The sequence below is a fragment of the Pongo pygmaeus genome, chromosome 8, assembly GCF_028885625.2.
Source record: "Pongo pygmaeus isolate AG05252 chromosome 8, NHGRI_mPonPyg2-v2.0_pri, whole genome shotgun sequence".
NCBI lineage: Eukaryota > Metazoa > Chordata > Mammalia > Primates > Hominidae > Pongo > Pongo pygmaeus.
This window is the reverse complement of record NC_072381.2, coordinates 104,045,396-104,064,799: the sequence shown is the minus strand read 5'-3', so window position 1 is coordinate 104,064,799 and position 19,404 is coordinate 104,045,396. Positions and strand designations below refer to the sequence as shown.

The 19,404-nt window shown below is 35.9% G+C and overlaps 1 protein-coding gene across 2 annotated transcripts in view; it reads left to right on the top strand.

Moving 5' to 3' along the window:
* HPSE2 (heparanase 2 (inactive)) overlaps positions 1-19,404 on the top strand; it is a 741,938-nt gene that overhangs the window by 440,446 nt on the left and 282,088 nt on the right. For both annotated transcript variants that reach the window (XM_054503558.1, XM_054503559.1), the window contains exon 4: positions 16,479-16,652. In XM_054503558.1, the coding sequence (XP_054359533.1) occupies positions 16,479-16,652 (174 nt within the window). The remainder of the gene's footprint in view (positions 1-16,478; positions 16,653-19,404) is intronic.

The following is a 19,404-nucleotide window of genomic DNA, read 5'->3' as shown; positions in this document are numbered from 1 at the left end:
AAAAAATTATAAATGAAAGAGGGGAGGTTACAACTGATACCATAGAAATACAAAGGATTACAAGAGACTACTACGAGCAATTGTACACCACATATTGGATAACCTAGACAAAATGGAGAAATTTCTGGAAGCATACAACCTATGAAGATTAAACCATAAACAAATAGAAAACCTGAACAGACCAAAAATAAGTAAGATTCTATCAGTTGTCAAAAGCCTTCTAACAAAGTAAAGCCCAGGACCAGATGGATTCAGAAGTGAACTCTACCAAACATTTAAAGAATTAATACCAATCCTTCTCAAACTCATCCAAAAAATTGAAGAGGGGGGAACACTTCCAAAGCCATTTTATGAGACCAGCTTTAGTGATACCAAAGCTCATATCAAAGACCTGATACTAAAGCTGGACAAAGTCACCACAAGAAAATAAAATTATAGGAAAGTATCACTTATGGATAAAAATGCAAAAATTCTCAATAAAATACTAGTAAAGCAAATTCAACAGCACAATAAGAGACTAATTTATCATGATCAAGTGAGATTTATTCCAAAGATGCAAGATACAAATCACTAAATGTGATATACCATATTAACAAACTAAAGGACAAAAACCATGTGATCATCTCAATAGATGCAGAAAAATTATTGGATAAAATTCAACATTCTTTATGATAAAACTCTAAACAAATTGATATACAAAGAATGTATCTCAACATAATAAAGGTCATATATGACATGCCCACAGCCAAAATCATATTCAACAGTAAAAAGCCAAAAGCTTTTCTTCTAAGATTAGTAACAAGACAAGGATGTCCATTCTTACCCTTTATATTCAACATAGTACTAGAAGTCCTACCCAGACCAAGTGGACAACAAAAAAGAAATAAAACCTACCAAGACTAAATCATAAACAAATTATTAATAAAAAGGAAAAAGTGAAATTGTCTGTTTACAGATGACATCATTTTATATAGGGAAACCCCTAAATACTTCACTAAAAAATTGTTAGAATTAATAAATGAATTCAGTACAAGTTGCAGGATATAAAATCAACATACAAATATCAGTAGTGTTTATATATATTAACAACAAACTATCTGAAAATGATATTTTTTAAAACCCCATTACAATAGCATCAGAACAAAATACTTAAGAATAAAATTAACCAAAAAAGTGAAAGATTTGCATACTAAAAACTATAAAACATTGATGAAAGAAATGAATAAAATACAAATAAATGGGAAGATACCCATGTTTATGAATTCAAATAATATTGTTAAAATGTCTCTACTACAAAAAGCCATCTATAGATTCAATGCAATTCATATCAAAATTCCAATGGCATTTTTCACAGAAATAGTAAAACAATTCTAAAATTCACGTGGAACCACAAAAGACCCTGAATAGTCAAAGCAATCTTGAGCAAGAAGAACAAAGTTGGAGGCATCATACTCTCTGATTTCAAAATATTATTACAAAGCTAAGCTAATAAAAAGAGAATGGTTCTGGCATAAAAATAGACATATAGACCAATGTAACAGAACAGAGAACTCAGCAATAAACCCACACATTTTTAGTCAACTGATCTTTAACAATGGTTCTGAGAATTCACAATGGGGAAGAGATAATGTCTTTAATATATGATATTGGGATACTGGTTATACACACACTGAGGAATGAAATTGGATCCTTATTTAACACTATATGCAAAATTTAATTCAAAATGGATGAAAAACTAAAACAGTAAGACCCAAAACTTGTAAAATTACTAGAAGAGATCACAGGGGAAAAGTGTCTTGACATTGGTCTGGGCAATTACTTTTTCTTCCAACTTTTATTTTAGGTTCAGAGGATACATGTGCAGATTTGTTACATGGGTAAATTGTGTGTCATGAGTGTTTGGCATACAAATTATTTCATCACTCAGGTAATAAGCATAGCACCCAATAGGTAGTTTTTCAATCCTCATCCTCCTCCCACACTCTACCCTCAAGTAGGCCCTGGTGTCTATTTTTCCCTTCTTTGTGTCCACGTATACTAAGTGTTTAGCGATAACATGTCAGTGAGAATGTGCAGTGTCTGATTTTCTGTTCCTGCATTAATTCACTTAGGATAATGGTCTCCAGCTCTATCCATGTTGCTGCAAAGGACATGAGCTCATTCTTTTTGTGGCTGCATAGTATTTCATGCTGTATATGTACCACATTTTCTTTATCCAGTCCACTGTTGATGGGCATTTAGGTTGATTCCGTGTCTTCACTATTGTGACTAGCACTGCAGTGAACATATGCATGCATGTATCTTTATGGTAGAATGGTTTATATTCCTTTGGGTGTATACCCAGTAAAGGGATTACTGTGTCAAATGCTAGTTCTGTTTTGAATTCTTTGAGAAATCTCCAAACTGCTTCCCACAATGGCTGAACTAATTTGCATTCCTACCAACAGTGTATAAGCATTCGTTTTTCTCCACAACCTCACCAGCATCTGTTATTTTCTGACATTTTAATAACAGCCATTCTGACTGGTATGACATGATGTCTCATTGTGGTTTTTATTTGCATTTCTCTAATGATTAGCTATGCGTTGAGCATTTCTTTATATGCTTGTGGGCCATGTGTATGTCTTCTTTTGAGAAGTGTCTGCTCATGCCCTTTGCCCAATTTTTAGTGGGATTGTTTGGGTTTTGCTTGTTAATTTGTTCAAGTTCCTTATATATTCTGGATATTAGACCTTTTTTGGATCTATAGATTGCAAATATTGTCTCCCATTCTGTAGGTTGTCTATTTACTTCGCTGATAGTTTCTTTTGCTGTGCAGAAGCTCTTTAGTGTAATTAGCTCCCATTTGTCAATTTTTTTTTTGTAATTGCTTTTGGAGTTTTCATCATGAAATCTTTGCCAGGGCATACGTCCAGAATGCTATATCCTAGGTCTTTTTCTAGGGTTTTTGTAGTTCTACATTTTACATTTACATCTTTAACCCATCTTGAGTTGATTTTTTATATGGCGGAAGGAAGGGGTTCAGTTTCAATCTTCTGCATATGGCTAGCCAGTTATCTCAGCACCAGTTATTGAATAGGCAGTCTTTTCCTCATTGCTTGTTTTTGTCAAGGTTGTTGAAAATTGGATGATTGTAGATGTGCAGCTTTATTTCTCAGTATTGTAACCATTCCATTGGCCTATTTGTCAGTTTTTGTACCAGTACCGTGCTGTTTTGGTTTTTGTAGCCTTGTAGTATAATTCGAAGTCAGGTAATGTGATGCCTCTGGCTTTGTTCTTTTTGTTTAGGATTGCTTTGGCTATTTGGGCTCTTTCTTGTTCCATATGAATTTAAAATTTTTTTTTTCTAATTCTGTGGAAAATGTCTTTGGTAGTTTGATAGGAATAGCACTGGTCTGTAAATTGCTTTGGGCAGTATGGCCATTTTAACAATATTGATTCTTACTATCCATGTGCATGAAATGTTTTTCCATTTATTAATATTTGTGTTGTCTCTAATTTCTCTCAGCAGCGTTTTGTAATTCTTGGTGTAGAGATCTTTCATTTCCCTGGTTAGCTGTCTTCCTAGGTATTTTATAATTTTTTTGTGGCTATTGTGAATGGGATTGCATTTTTGATTTGGCTGTCAGCTTAGACAATGTTGGTGTATAGAAATCCTACTAATTTTTGTATATTGATTTTGTATCCTGAAACTTTACTAAAGTTGTTTATCCATTCCAGGAGCCTTTTGATGGAGTCTTTGGAGTTTTCTAGGTATAGAATCATATTGTCTGTGAAGAGAGATCATTTGAACTTCCTCACTTCTTATTTAGATGCGTTTTGTTTCTTTCCCTTATCTGATTGCTCCGACTAGGACTTCCAGTACTATGTTGAATAGAAGTACTAAGAGTGGCCATTCTTATCTTGTTCTGGTTCTCAAGGGAAATGCTTCTAGCTTTTGTCCATTCAGTATATTACTGGCCATGGGTTTGCCATAGATGGCTGTTATTATTTTGAGATATGTTTCTTTGATGCCTACTTTTTTGAGGGTGTTTAACATGCAGGATGTTGAATTTTATAGAAAGCCTTTTCTGTGTCTATTGAGATGATTATGTGGGTTTTGTTTTTTGTTCTATTTATGTGATGAATCACATTTATTAATTTGAGTATTAATATGCAATGTTGCATCCCAGGAATAAAGCCTACTTGATTGTGGTGGATTAACTTTTTGATGTGCTGCCAGATTACTTAGTTTGCTAGTATTTTGCTGAGGATTTTTGCATCTATGTTCATTAGAGACATTGGCCTAAACTTAGGTTGTTAATTTGAGGCATTTCTACCTTTTTCATGTGGGTATTTAGTGCTATAAACTTTCTTCTTAACACTGCTTTAGCTGTGTCCCAGAGATTCTAGTATGTTGTATCTTTGTTTTCATTAGTTTTAAAGAATTTCTTAATTTCTGCCTTAATTTCATTGCTTACCTAAAAGTCATTCGGGAACAGGTTGTTTAATTTCCATGTAATTATATGGTTTTGAGAGATCTTTTTTGTTTGTTTTTTGTTTTTTTGAGACAGAATCTCACTCTGTTGCCAGGCTGGGGTGCAGTGGCACCATCTCGGCTCACTGCAACCTCCAACTCCCTGGTTCAAGCAATTCTCCTACCTCAGCCTCCCGAGTAGCTGGGATTACAGGCATGCACCACTACACCCAACTAATTTTTGTATTTTTCATAGAAATGGGGTTTCACCATGTTGGCCAGGATGGTCTCGATCTCCTGACATCGTGATCTGCCCACCTCAGACTCCCAAAGTGCTGGGATTACAGGTGTGAGCCACCACACCCAGCCAAGACATCTGTTTAGTATTCATTTCTGTTTATATTGCACTGTGGTCTGAGAGAGTGGGTGATACGATTTTTAAAAAAATTTTTGAAAATTGTTTTATGACCGAGCATGTCTTCTATTATAGAACATGTGCCACGTGCAAATGAGAAGAATGTATATTCTGTTGTTGTTGGGTGGAGTGTTCTGTAGATATCTGTTAGGTCCATTTGGTCAAGTGCTGCATTTTAGTTCCTAAATATTTTTGGAGTTTTCTGCCTTGATGATCTAACACTGTCAGTGGGGTGTTGAAGTTTCCCATTATTATTGTGTGGGTATCTAAATCTCTTCATAGTTCTCTAAGAACTTGTTTTATGAATCTGGGTGCTCCAGTGTTGAGTGCATATATGTTTAGGATATTTAAGTCTTCTTGTTGAATGAACCTTTTCTCATTATGTAATGCCTTTCTTTGCCTTTTCTGATCATTGTTGGTTTAAAGTCCATTTTGTCTTAAATTGGATTAGCAACCCTTACTCTTTTTTGTTTTCTGTTTGCTTGGTAGATTTTTCTCCATCTCTTTACTTTGAGCCTATGAATCATTGCATGTGAGATGGGTCTCTTGAATACAGCATAAAGTTGGGTCTTGCTTCTTTATCCTACTTGCCACTTTGTGCCTTTTTTGTGGGACGTTTAGCTGATTTACATTCAAGGTTACTATTGACATGTATAGATTTGATCTTGTCATCTTGTTACTAGCTGGTGTTTATGTAGACTTGATTGGGTAGTTGCTTTATAGTGTCAATCAAGTGTGTTTTTGTAATGACCAGTAAAACAGTCTTTTGTTTTCATGTTTAGTACTCCCTTAAGAACCTCTTTTAAGGAAGGTCAGGTGGTAACAAATTCCCTTACCTTTTGCTTGTCTGAAAAGGATTTTATTTCTCTTTTGCTTATGAATCTTAGTTTGGCTGGATTGGGCACCTGTAGTCAGCATTCTTAAAGAAAAGAAATTCTAACCCCAAATTTTTTTTCCTTAAGAATGCTGACTAAAGGTGCCCAATCTCTTCTGGCTTGTAGAGTTTCTGCTGAAAGGTCTGCTGTTTGCCTGTTAAAGTTCCCTCTGTAGGTGACCTGCCCCTTCTCTCTAGCTGCTTTTAATATTTTTTTTTCACATTGACCTTGGAGAATCCGATGACTATGTACCTTGGAGATGGTCTTCTTGGATGGTATCTTACAGGGGTTCTCTTAATTTCCTAAATTTAAACGTCAACCTTTATAGTGAGGTTGGGGAATTTTTCATGGAAAAAAATCCTGAAATATGTTTTTCAAGTTGCTTGCTCTGTCTCTCTCCTTCTTTCAGGAATGCCAGTGAGTCATAGATTTGGTCTTTTTACATAATTTCATATTTCTCAGAGGTTTTGTTCATTGCTTTTGTTCTTTTTTCCCTGTTTGTCTGACTGACTTGATTCAAAGAACTAGCCTTCGAGCTCTGAGATTTCTTCCTCGGCTTGATCTATTCTGCTGTTAATACTTCCATATTGTATCATGAAATTCTTGTAGTGAGTTTTTCAACTCTATCAGATCAGTTTGGTTTTTTATTAAAATGACTATTTCATCTTTCAGCTCTTGTATCATTTTATTGGATTCTTTAGATTTCTTGGATTAGGTTTTGACTTTCTCCTGAATCTCAATGATCTCCATTGCAATCCAGATTCTGAATTCTGTATCTCACTTCAGCCATTTCAGCCTGGTTAAGACCCATTGCTGGGAAGCTAGTGTGGTCATCTGGAGGTAAGAAGACACTCTGGGTTTTTGAGTTGCCAGACTTCCTATTCTGGTTCTTTCTCATCTGTGGGTGCTGATGTTCCTTTAATTTTGAAGTTACTATCATTTGGATAGGGTTTTTTGCTTTTATATTCTTTGATGCCCTTGAAGGTTTGACTGTGGTATAAGCTGGATTCAGTTGACTGGTTTCTTTTCTGGATTTCAGGGGCCGAGGCTTAGCTAAGCATTTCTGGGCTGCATGCTCTAACCCTGGGGGGCTGGTACCAGGCCCAAGGCTTTGTCCTCTGGCCCCCAAGGTTAAGCACTTGCTGCTGTGCTGGAGGGGCAAATATGTTCCCAGTCTGCTGGCCACAACACTCTGATGGAAGGTGCCAGCAAAAGTGCTTCATTCCGTTTTATGGGTGAACAATATTCCAATGTATTGATATACCACATTTTGTTTATATATTTATTAGTAATGGACACTTGAGTTTTTTCCACCTTTTTGGCTATTGTGAATAATGCTGCTATTAACATTGATGTACAAGTATCCTTTTGAGTCCCCACTGTCAGTTCTTCTGAATATATACCTAGGAGTGAAATTGTGAATCATATGGTAATTTTAGATCTAGCTTTTTGAGAAACCACCACTGTTTTCCACAGAGGCTGCAGCATTTTACATTCCCACCAGCAATGCAAAGCATTCCAATTTCTCTTACCCACACCAGCACTTGTCATTACCTGACTTTTTTTCTCACATAGTTATCAATTTTTTAGTGAGAATACATAACATCTGTTCTCTTTACATTTTTACAGAATACAATGTATCATCATTAACTATAGTTGACTTGTTCTACAATAGATCTCTTGGAAATTATTCCTCCTATGTAACTGTAATTATGTATTCTTTAATCAACACCTCCTCATCCCCACCTCCCAACTAAAGTCCTCAGCATCTGGTATCCACCATTCTACCCTCTGCTTCTTTGAGATCAACTTATTTTAGATTCCACATATGAGTAAAATCATGGAGTATTTGTCTTTCTGTGCCTGGCTTATTTCACTTCACATACTGTCCTCTGTATTCATCCACACTGTCACAAATGGCAGGATTTTATTCTTTTTATGGCTGAGTAGTATTCCATTGTGTATGTGTGCTACATATTCTTTATCCATTCATCTGTTGATGGACACTTAGGCTGATTCCATATCATGGCTACTGTAAATAGTGCTGTGATAAACATGGGAATGCAGATATCTTTTTGGTCTTTTGGCAATATTTCTTGATGCTCTTACAGCTCTGTAAGATGAGAATATTAATACTGATGCCCTTTTATCTATTTCCCCTATACCCTTTCAAGACTCTTGCCATTTTCACTAACACATTTATTTTTACTTTATCATTGGTGTTATTACATTTTTTTCTGCAATCCTAGCCAAATTATTTACAGTTTTCTGTAGAAAGTATCCAGATATTAAAAAGCAATAAAGAGTATTTATATAATTATGACAATATAAATGTCATTTACTGCTGGGACAAGATCTATGTTAGGTTAACATTTTCTGCTGTATAGTCTAATGTTAAAACCCATAGGCTACCCAAAGAATCTTCCTATCCTCAGGGTCAAATTGTCTCTCTTTACTTTGTACTCTTTTAACTGCTTAAGACCATATCACATTTTAGTTTATTTCATATTGGACTTGACTTTCTTATGCAGCTCTTTTGTTCCCAAGTTTTTCTGACTTTTTTCCTTATAAAATGTGTTGTTGTCACAGTCACATATTTTTCTATCCTTTTCATAATAGTGTTTATTTTTCAGAGCCTGAAAATTGCTTTCATAAACCTAGATAAGAAGAATCCAAATGTTCTTTGTCTCACTACACCAAATGCGAGGTTATATTAAGAGCAGTGAGTAGGGAGCCTGTTCTCTCCAAAGTATACATGGAATAGACTCATAGAAAGATTGAGAATTGTGTTTAAAAAAGAACAGAGTTTATGTAGAAGAGTTAAGCAATAGCATTAAAGACTTATTTTTTAAAAAATCTTTCTACAAAAGTAAACCCTTAAATTTTAACTTCTCAGTAATTTTGGCTTCCAATTTTGCTTCTTGAGTTCTATCACAACACATTAAAGCTTCTTCATAGCTCAATACTTAAGATGTCATCCCTAGTATTAACTCAACCCCAAATAGGCCCCTTTCCATTGCATGTTTTTGCCCCTTGGGGAATTATGGGGAAGCTGTTCTCAGAGGCCTGACATCAAAGTATTGAGTTCTGTTCAAGTATGTCCAGTCTCTAGATTTTGTTGTTCATGTGACTTGATAATCTGTCCGTATTCTCACATGCTCACAATTAGAATAAGTTGACACTGTTCTATAGGCACCCATTGTTCCTTCTGGAGTCACCAGCCCTGTCTTCCAAGAGCTAAGGGTCTGGATCATGTGCCGAAGTTCTTAACCACACAGAAAAAACACTCTTTCTTCATGTGAAGGTTGCAAAAGAATAAAATAGTCACAAATGGGTATTAGAGTTATTTTTGCCAATTAAGAAAAGAACAGTATTGAACTGAGTCCTTAAAACAAATTAACTATGTTTTCTATGTGAAACTTGCATACACTTGGTCTCAAACACTAGTCTGATAAAATTTGTGCCAATTTAATTCCCAGGTAACAGTTGTGGCTCCATCATTTCTATGGAAGAGGAGCTTAGAGGGGGCCATCAATTTGAAAAGTGAGGGCTGGGGCCATGTCTATAAGCTTTGTTTGCATAGTAGCTTACAAAACATGAAGAAAATGTTAATCATCTCTGTCAAATAATGGAGGGAAAAGTAAGGTAGCTGTGACTTTGAGGGAAATACGTAACAAAAACAGGATAAAAAGGTGGGAAGTTAATCCTGAATAGGGAATCAAGGAAGGTGAGACTCAAGTAGATGCTCAGCATTAAGGGGAGGAGGGGGAAGAGCTGGGATGGAAACTAAGCTACTTTAATGACATTGGCATCTGTAAACTGGAAGATCCCTATGACAGCTCCTGTCTCTCTTCTTTCCAGTAAAAGTTCTCTACCTCTCCCAACCTTTGAAAATGTTTTGCTTACTCAGCTTTATACTTTCCATCCACATCTCACTGCTTAACTCTGGATTTGAATATTCTGCCCACTCAAATTATTTACCTATATGTCTAAGGACATTACAAACTTAACATGCCCGAAGCCCAAATTCTCATGTTGGCCTTCTTCTCTCTTCTCTCAATCGTTCACACTTCCTTCATAAATATCAAGTTTATCTTTCTGTTGCTTAAGCCAAAAACTTCAGAGTTTCTTGACTCTTTTTTTCTCAAACACCACATTCCAATCCTTCAGCAAATCTTACTGGCTCAACCTTTAAAACATCCCCAGAAACCAACCACTTCTACCACTCTGCTGCTACCACCCTCGTCTAAGCCACAATGATCCCTTGCTTCAATTATTTCTCTAGACTCCTAATTTCCTTGCTTTCACCCTTACTCTTCCCATCCCCTTCAGTCTCTTCAGCTCAGCAGCCAGAGTGATGATTTTAAAATGTGAGTTGGGTCATATTCAAAACCATCTAATGGCTTCTATGTCAATGAAGGCAAAAGCCAAAGTTCTTATAATGACCAGTAAGGCCCTTCGCAACATGTCCCTGCTACCACTATGATCTCATCTCCTACTGCTCTCCCTCTCATTCATTCTGGGGCAGCTACACCAGCCTCTCAGTGTTCTTCACATTCATCAGTCTCACATAGGTCTTGGGCCTTTGCCCTTACTGTAGGACCCTCTGCCTGGAATTCTTTCCATAGTTATCTACCTGACTTGCTCCCTTCTTTCCTTTGGGTCTCTGATCAAATGATACCTTAATTATGATGCTTATTTAAAATAGCATACTAGCTACTATTAGTTCTATACTATCACCTACCCTGCTTTACTTCTCCTGCCAGCCACATTAAATGTAACCTCCATGAGTGTAGGGCTTGTTTTCTGTTTTGCTCATTGCAATATAAATGTGTGTGTAAGTATATATATATATAGTGTTTAAAAATATATATATGTATATATAAATTACACATGCAGATGCTCCTCAACTTATGATGAGGTTATGTCCCAATAAACTGATCATAAGTTGAAACTGTCGTAAGTCAAAAATGCACTTAATACATCTAACCTACTGAACATCATAGCTTAGCCTGGCCTACCTTAAATGCGCTCAGAACACTTACATCAGCCTACTGTTGGGCAAAATCATCTAACTGAAAGCCTATCTTATAATAAAGTATTGAATATTTCAAGTAATTTATTGAATACTATAATGAAAGTGAAAAACAAAATGGTTGTATGAGTATACTTGAAGTACGATTTCTACTGAATGGGTATTGCTTTTGTACCATCATAAAGCTGGCACTATTATATACTATATAATCTTCTTTTATATATGTATATCTATCTTCTTGTATATATGTATATATACAGATATATATGCATGTATATATGTAAATATACAGATATATATATGCATGTATATATGTATATATACAGATATATATATGCATGTATATATGTATATATACAGATATATATATGCATGTATATATGTATATATACAGATATATATATGCATGTATATATGTATATATACAGATATATATGGTGTAAAATAGTGCCTGTCACATAGTAAGTGCTTAATAAATATTTGTTGAGTAAATTAATTAGTTAATGAATGTCCAATTTTTTGTTTGTTGGATTGCTTGTCTGTTTGGTTTTTGAAGTGTCAAGTCCTACGGAAACTAAGAGAAATAATCTGTCATTCATATCTTAGTGTGAATTCATTGACCCTTATCTACATTTTCCTAATAGAAAACTGAGATTAGCTTTATTAAAGAAGTAGCTTTCCTTGGATCTTGCATTTTAAAAAACAAAACAATCTGGTGCTTCTCTCATTACTATTTTGTTTCTTTTCTTCTTTTTATTGCCATAGAACTTCAATAAGTAAGTTGAATGTATCAGAATCTATTCCTTGTTCATCTACTCATTCTTTAAGTTCTCATCACAACCTAAATCTAATTTCTAACCTCACTGTTTGATTAATCTAATGGCTTTTTTTTTCTCAGTCCTTTTCCTTCTCAGTTTGTCATGAACACCTACTGTTATTGAACAGCACCTCTTTGCAACTGTCTTCTTTTGGGTTCCTTAAGACTGCATATCTGGGTTCTTCTTCTTCTCTTTTTGTTGTTGTTCTCCATGACCCTTATATGTGGACATTTCATAAGGTTTTCTCTTCAGCCATCTTTCTACATTTTGCCCTTCAGAAATCTCAAGAACTTTCACAGCATCAACTGTCAGCACTGAGTGACACCCAAGCCTGTATACTTTTACATCTTTCTCAAGTCCCAGCTCCTCATCTTCAACTGCCCACTACCCAATGCTTCTTAGAATTATATGCCTGTGAACTGTCAATGCACCCTGACTAGAAGACATAGAGGCATTGGTCCCCTCTGGTGGAGGGAGTAGAAAGTCATCTTTAAGTATCTATTTGTTTTGATGGAACCTGAGCAAATTTTCTAAGGGAGATTACATGTATTGAGTATCTACTAAATTCTCTATATTCAAATGTATGTACTTTTCTAATAAACTGTAGAACATATGTCTTAGATTAGCAATAATTATTTTTTTTTTGAGACGGATTTTCGCTCTTGTCACCCAGGCTGGAGTGCAATGGTATGATCTTGGCTCACTGCAATCTCCACCTCCCAGGTTCAAGCGATTCTCCTGCCTCAGCCTCCTAAGTAGAGTAGATGGAATTACAGGCATGTGCCACCACACCCAGCTAATTTTTTTGTGTTTTTGATAGAGGGGTTTCACTATGTTGGTCAGGCTGGTCTTGAACTCTTGACCTCAGGTGATTCACCCGCCTCAGCCTCCCAAAGTGCTGGGATTACAGGTGTGAGCCATTGTGCCCAGACTAGCAATAGTTATTTTAGACAGATCTCTCTTTTGCCTCTTTCTACTTCTTATAGGCCACTTTTATGCAACACAAAGAATTTGGGCCTTGAGAACTCTTTGGCATGATATTAAGGCAGAAAATTGCTGTGTGTTAGATGCTATGAAGGATATAAGATACGGTACCGAACTTAAGAAACTTCACAGTTTAACTGGGAAAACAAGTTGTTCACTCTGGAGAAGTGAATAAATCAAGAAGTAAATCCCAAGATAATATCATGTCACAGATAATATCATGTCACAGAGCAGTGAAATGGCAAAAAATGGTATAGCTCTTGAGTTTAGAGAAAGTCGAAATCACTTTCGGGAGGTTGGTGTGTTCAGGAATGGCGTCATGGAAGAGGCAGGACTTAAACTTATTCTTAAAGAAGTATTTCCCAAACTTTTAGCATTCTAGTTCCCAGTTTTTGCTATGTGAACAAATTATCCATACTGTTTCTCCCATACTGCTCTTTAGGTTGACACATTTTTTGTAAATACATTTTGCCTTGCCTTAAACCATCAAATCCATGAAATCACAGGTTTGATATGCTTTTGTGTTTGATGTGTGTTTGTGTTTCTACTACATGTGAAACCTGTACAGTAAAATACTCATTATATGGGAATAATTAGTTTTAGAAAAAGACCACTTAAATGGAATCAATCTATCCAAAAGGAATATCAGTCATTCATATTAAATTTTGATGCAAACATTTGATATGGATTTTAGTATATAATGAAACCAATAATTATGAAAATAAGTAATTTTATTAAATGCTTAATAGATTATAAGATGTCATTGCAACTATGGATGAATAAAATGTTATTTAATTGAATATTGAGTATTTTTATGATAATATTACTTTCATGACATGAATAATAGAGGACTTAAAAATGGACCTCTGTTGATCTTATAATATTCAAATTATTTTTTGAGTAACCTATAATAATAATTCTTAAATCTCAGGGAAACCTCTGGATAAAAGTTATTATATCTAAAGCTCATAGTATATTAGAATGACTATTGAGCTGTAAATATATAATTATCCAATATTGCCAATGTTCTGTTAAATAGTTATATTTTCCTTAGAATCTGTTTAGTGTGGCCAGTTTCTTAACCTATTTTTTGCAAAGTTTCCCTCTCCCCACAAAGGATACCAATTCTAATGGTATAGATAAAAGAAACTTCAGTTTTTCTTTTAAAAAAAAATCCTACTAGATTTTTTTTGTATCTTATACAAGTGGGTCTCAAAGTCTTAACACAAATTTCTGTTGTATCAGTACTACTGAGGTATGGTAAATGCAAGTCCTATTTAAAACTGAATAGGAAAACTATTTTAGACAACTATTATTGAAAAGAAAAAAAGAGTAGTTAACTGTCTTTCTTGAAATTAATTTCATTATTTCCTTTTCATAAATTTGAAAATATTATAAGGCAACCATAATTTGTTTTTGTTAAGTAACTAGTTTAAGCCACAATGGGCTAAAATTTTTCTAAGGGTAGGTTTGTTAGGTTTAATTTAAATAAAGGTTATGAATTTACTTTAACTAATATTATTTTGAATATAAAATGTATTAATGATGTTGAATAGTAAAGCATGTAAAACTATACATCAAAGCAATATGAATAAAATTATAGCCTATGATACAATTTTATATGATACTTTGAAAAAAATTATTTTTTTACCTAATGGCATGTAGATAATTATAAAATTATTATATACTGGTTTCATGATCACTTTACTAAGCTATAAATGCATTTTAATTTTAATTGTTATTTTGGAACTAAAAATAATAATTAAATGTATTTCCTGAATGTGAAATTTATTCCTTTTGTTGTTGTTGTTGTTGCCCAATTACTCAATTCTGGGTAGAGTATGATATAAGTTGACATCGATTTTATTTCCAACTGAAATGAGACAATTTCTGTTCTTGTTCTTGGTGCTTCTTAAGAAATACTTTCTTATATACGTAAGATGAAAATGGCAGTCTTCCTATATCCTGCTTCAAAAACTGATAAAATATTCAACCCAATGATAATGGTTCTTTTTTAAAGGACTAAAAGATCTATAACAAAATTGATAATGGGGCAACTTGGACACTCTGCATCATCTCTTGCAGAACCTCTGGTGACCTCTTGTGGAACCCTAGTGTTTCACAGAACCCCATTTGAGAAACTCTGCGTTAGGTTTAATGGATACTAGGATAATATAAACTCTTCTACATAATTATTAATCTAAGAAGCTTTTTAAAACTGTGTACTACCTGAAGTCATGTTATCGATACCTTGGGATACACTGTGTAAAAGGACAAGTAAAATATGGATATGTTTTAAAAAGCAATAAGGGCATGACAAATAAGGAGAGCAAAGGTCAATGGGGCAAGGAGTTCTCTAACAAATAAACTGGCTGATATCAACACAGAACTCATTAAGAGAAATAGGGAGGCCTAAAGTTGAGGGGAAAATTATGGGTGAGTTGTAGAAGCCTTGAATTAAGGAAGAAAATCCACTGGTTTTGAGGATTGAGTAAAACTGGCTGAGAGTGACTGGGGGAAGATGAATTGGCCGGATGGGAAGAATCTAGAAGTAGACAGGCAAGTACAGAGATTACAGTAAGTTATCCAAGTGTAAATGACAGCCAGAAAAAGAATGGTGGCAATAGAAATGAAGGAATGAGATAAATAGGAGACACATGTTGATAGAGTTGATGGTATCTGGGATCAACCTGATAATGAACATATTTCTTTATTTTATTTTGTTTATTTATTTATTTGAGATGGAGCCTCGCTCTGTCACCCAGGCTGGAGTACAGTGGCGCAATCGCAGCTCACTGCAAGCTCTGTCTCCTGGGTTCACGCCATTCTCCTGCCTCAGCCTCCTGAGTAGCTGGGACTACAGGCAGCCGCCACCATGCCCGGCTAATTTTTTGTATTTTTAACAGAGACGGGGTTTCACCGTGTTAGCCAGGATGGTCTCGATCTCCTGACCTCATGATCCACCTGCCTTGACCTCCCAAAATGCTGGGATTACAGGCGTGAGCCACTGCGCCCAGCAATGAACATATTTCTAGTAGTGGTCATAGTATTTCCATTGTCAGAAATATTAGAAATCTGGACTTCAGTGAAAATTTTTGGAAATCATACTAGGCTGAGCTATTTTCCAAGACTCACCAGCCAGTTATCCTTCCTGGCCTTGTACCCTGACTATTATTTCTATTATGTCCTGTAGGAATATGGACCTAGCAGTGCCATATTGTCTGACTTTTCAAGGAAAATTAAGAAATTCAGCTACTTTGTGAAATCTTCCAATTTTTAAACATCAGCAATTCAACTTTTTGTTAAATAAAACATATGATGGACTAGATTTGGTTGCCAATTTGCAACCTCTGTCTGGAATTCTCTCTGCTGCCTGTTTTTTGTTTTTTGTTTTTTGTTTTTTTTGTTTTGTTTTGTTTTGTTTTTGAGATGGAGTTTCGCTCTTGTTGCCCAGGCTGGAGTGCAATGGTGCAGTCTCGGCTCACCACAACCTCAGCCTCCCAGGTTCAAGCAATTCTCCTGCCTCAGCCTTCTGAGTAGCTGGGATTACAGGCATGCACCACCACCCAGCTAATTTTGTATTTTTAGTAGAGACGGGGTTTCTCCAGGTTGGTCAGGCTGGTCTGGAACTCCCGACCTTAGGTGATCCGCCCACCTTGGCCTCCCAAAGTGCTGGGATTACAGGCGTGAGCCACCCCGCCCGTCCCTGTCTGCTGCTTTCTAAAGTCACCTTGAAATGTACCCAGACCAAAAGGTAATAGTCCCTTTTAGAAGCCTGTCTGTGTTATTCCTTATTAGTGGGAAGCTCATAGAAAGGCTTTTTATAATAGCTACTATTTTCCTTTTGTTGGAATGTTGATTTGAAAGTTACAAGCCTTTCTCTGCTTCTTCCCAGCCAGGTCTCTAGACAAACTTTATAACTTTGCTGATTGCTCTGGACTCCACCTGATATTTGCTCTAAATGCACTGCGTCGTAATCCCAATAACTCCTGGAACAGTTCTAGTGCCCTGAGTCTGTTGAAGTACAGCGCCAGCAAAAAGTACAACATTTCTTGGGAACTGGGTAATGGTAAGTAAGGATGTTACTTCCTCTGAATTGACAAAATAAAGGGGAAAAATAAGTTGGCTTGTGATATAGTTTCAATCAGACCATCTCTAGTACCCTGGCCCAGAAAACATTTGTGATGTTTGGCCACTGAGTTGACTATCCAAATGGTAAAAGACCAAATAGTGAAGGATAGTGTATTTAGTGAATACACACCATTTGCATCTATAGTTACCTCTAGTTACCTCATTCCAAATATGGGGAAAATGCCACAAAATGGGAAATATATAGTGATTTATGACTAACAAATTGATTTTATAACCTGTTTGCACAGCCTGAGCTGCCTTTTACAATGTGTGTTCTGTGGAACATTGGTCCTACAAGATGATCCTTCTAAAATAATAATTGAAAAGAGCTTTGGTCAAATATATTTGAGGACCTTTATACAGTAAGTGAACCCCCTGAAGGTTCACAGTGCACATTAGTATATAAAAGGCTATAAGAAGTTTTGTTGCAAAGAAATCTGTTTGACATTTTTTAACCCAGCATTTCTTAAACAATTTAACCAAGGCTAGTTTCAAGGGTGTGCAGCCTGTGCAGTCACATAGGGCCCATGCTTAGAAGAGACCCATTCTTGGCTGGGCGTGGTGGCTCAGGCCTGTAATGCCAGCACTTTGGGAGGCCTAGGTAGGCGGATCACGAGGTCAGGAATTTGAGACCAGCCTGGCCAACATGGTGAAACCCCAACTCTATTAAAAATACAAAAATTAGCCAGGCGTGGTGGCAGCCGCCTCTAATCCCAGCTACTCGGGAGGCTGAGGCAGGAGAATGGCTTGAACTCAGGAGGCGAAGGTTGCAGTGAGCTGAGATCGTGCCACTACACTCCAGCCTGGGCAACAGCAAGACCCCATCTCTACAAAAAACTAGAAAATTAGCTGGGCGTGATAGCGTGCACCTGTGATCCTGGCTACTTGGGAGACTGAGGCTGGAGGGTCACTTGAGCCTGGGAGGTCGAGGCTGCAATGAGCCACGATCATGCCACTGTTCTTGAGCCTGGGCGACATGGTGAGACCCTGTCTCAAAAAAAAAAAAAGACAAAAGAAAAGAAAATCAAAAGCAAAACAACAACAAAAAATGACTTTCTTGACACCATACTTTTTTACAATTACTTTCTTTGGATATAAAATATTTCCCTAAATGTCCATAAATTGTAAACTCTGTAACTGATTAACATAATGATTACAGATTTTTACATTTATATTAACCATTGGTGAATCTAAAGTAAGAAAGAACTGGAGAAATTTTGAAGCTGGGACTCAAACTCTGGAAGTGTATATAAATTCTAGTCCAACTCCATTTCAGGGAAATGGTGTTTGTTCTTTAGAAAGCTATACTTAATCACAAAAATTACCTTAAGATAATGTAATACCTCTAATTGAATAAACACTGAACTACATTATGAACTATAAATGTGCTTTCCAAATACATCTTCCCATTTCTATAAGCAAGTAAAAGCTACTAAAATTAATTATTGAATCAATATTATATATTCATACCCATAACCTGACCTATATACATTCACATGTTATTCTTTTATAAGAATTAGTTATATGACTTAGTTCTCTGGAGCCTGTCTACTAAGTAATTTTGTAAACTCAAGTTTCTGACCTTAGAAAGTCAGAAATAATGATTCTTATGATTCTGGCAGCACAGCTTGATTAATGCATTCCCTCAATATTTATTAAGCTTTTAGCCTGTGTTTAGGTGGATAAATGTATGATGTATTTATGTCCTTTTTTTCTTTATTTTTTTTTTACATGTGCATAACGGGCAGGTTTGTTATATAGGTATACATGTGCCATGGTGGTTTGCTGCACCCATCAACCTGTCATCTACACTAGGTATTTGTCCTGATGATATCGCTCCCCTACCCCACTCCCAACAGACCACCGTGTGTGATGTTTCCCTCCCTGTGCCTATATGTTCTCATTATTCACCTCCCACTTATAAGTGAGAACATGCAGTGTTTGATTTTCTGTTCCTGTGTTAGTTTGCTGAGAATGATGGTTTCCAGCTTCATCCATGTCCCTGCAAAGGACATGAACTCATTCTTTTTTATGGCTGCATAGTATTCCATGGTGTATATGTGCCACATTCTGTTTTTCTAGTCTATCATTGATGGGCGTTTGGGTTCATTCCAAGTTTTTGCTATTGTGAATAGTGCTGCAATAAACATACATGTGCATGTGTCTTTATAGGAGAATGGTTTATAATCCTTTGGGTATATATCCAGTAATGGGATTGCTGGGTCAAATGGTATTTCTAATTCTAGATCCTTGAGGAATCGCCACACTGTCTTCCACAATGGCTGAACTAATTTACACTCCCACCAACAGTGTAAAAGCATTCCTATTTCTCCACATCTTCTCTAGTATCTGTTGTTTTCTGACTTTTTAATTATCGTAATTCTAACTGGCATGAAATAGTATCTCGTTGTGGTTTTGATTTGCATTTCTCTAATGACCACTGATGAGCGTTTTTTCATATCTTTGTTGGCTGCATAAATGTCTTCTTTTGAAAAGTGTCTGTTCATATCCTTCGCCCGCTTTTTGATGAGGTTGTTTGTTTTTTTCTTGTAAATTTGTTTAAGTTCTTTGTAGATCTGGATATTAGCCCTTTGTCAGACGGATAGATTGCAAAAATTTTCTCTCATTCTGTAGGTTGCCTGTTCACTCTGATGATAGTTTCTTTTGTTGTGCAGAAGCTCTTTAGTTTA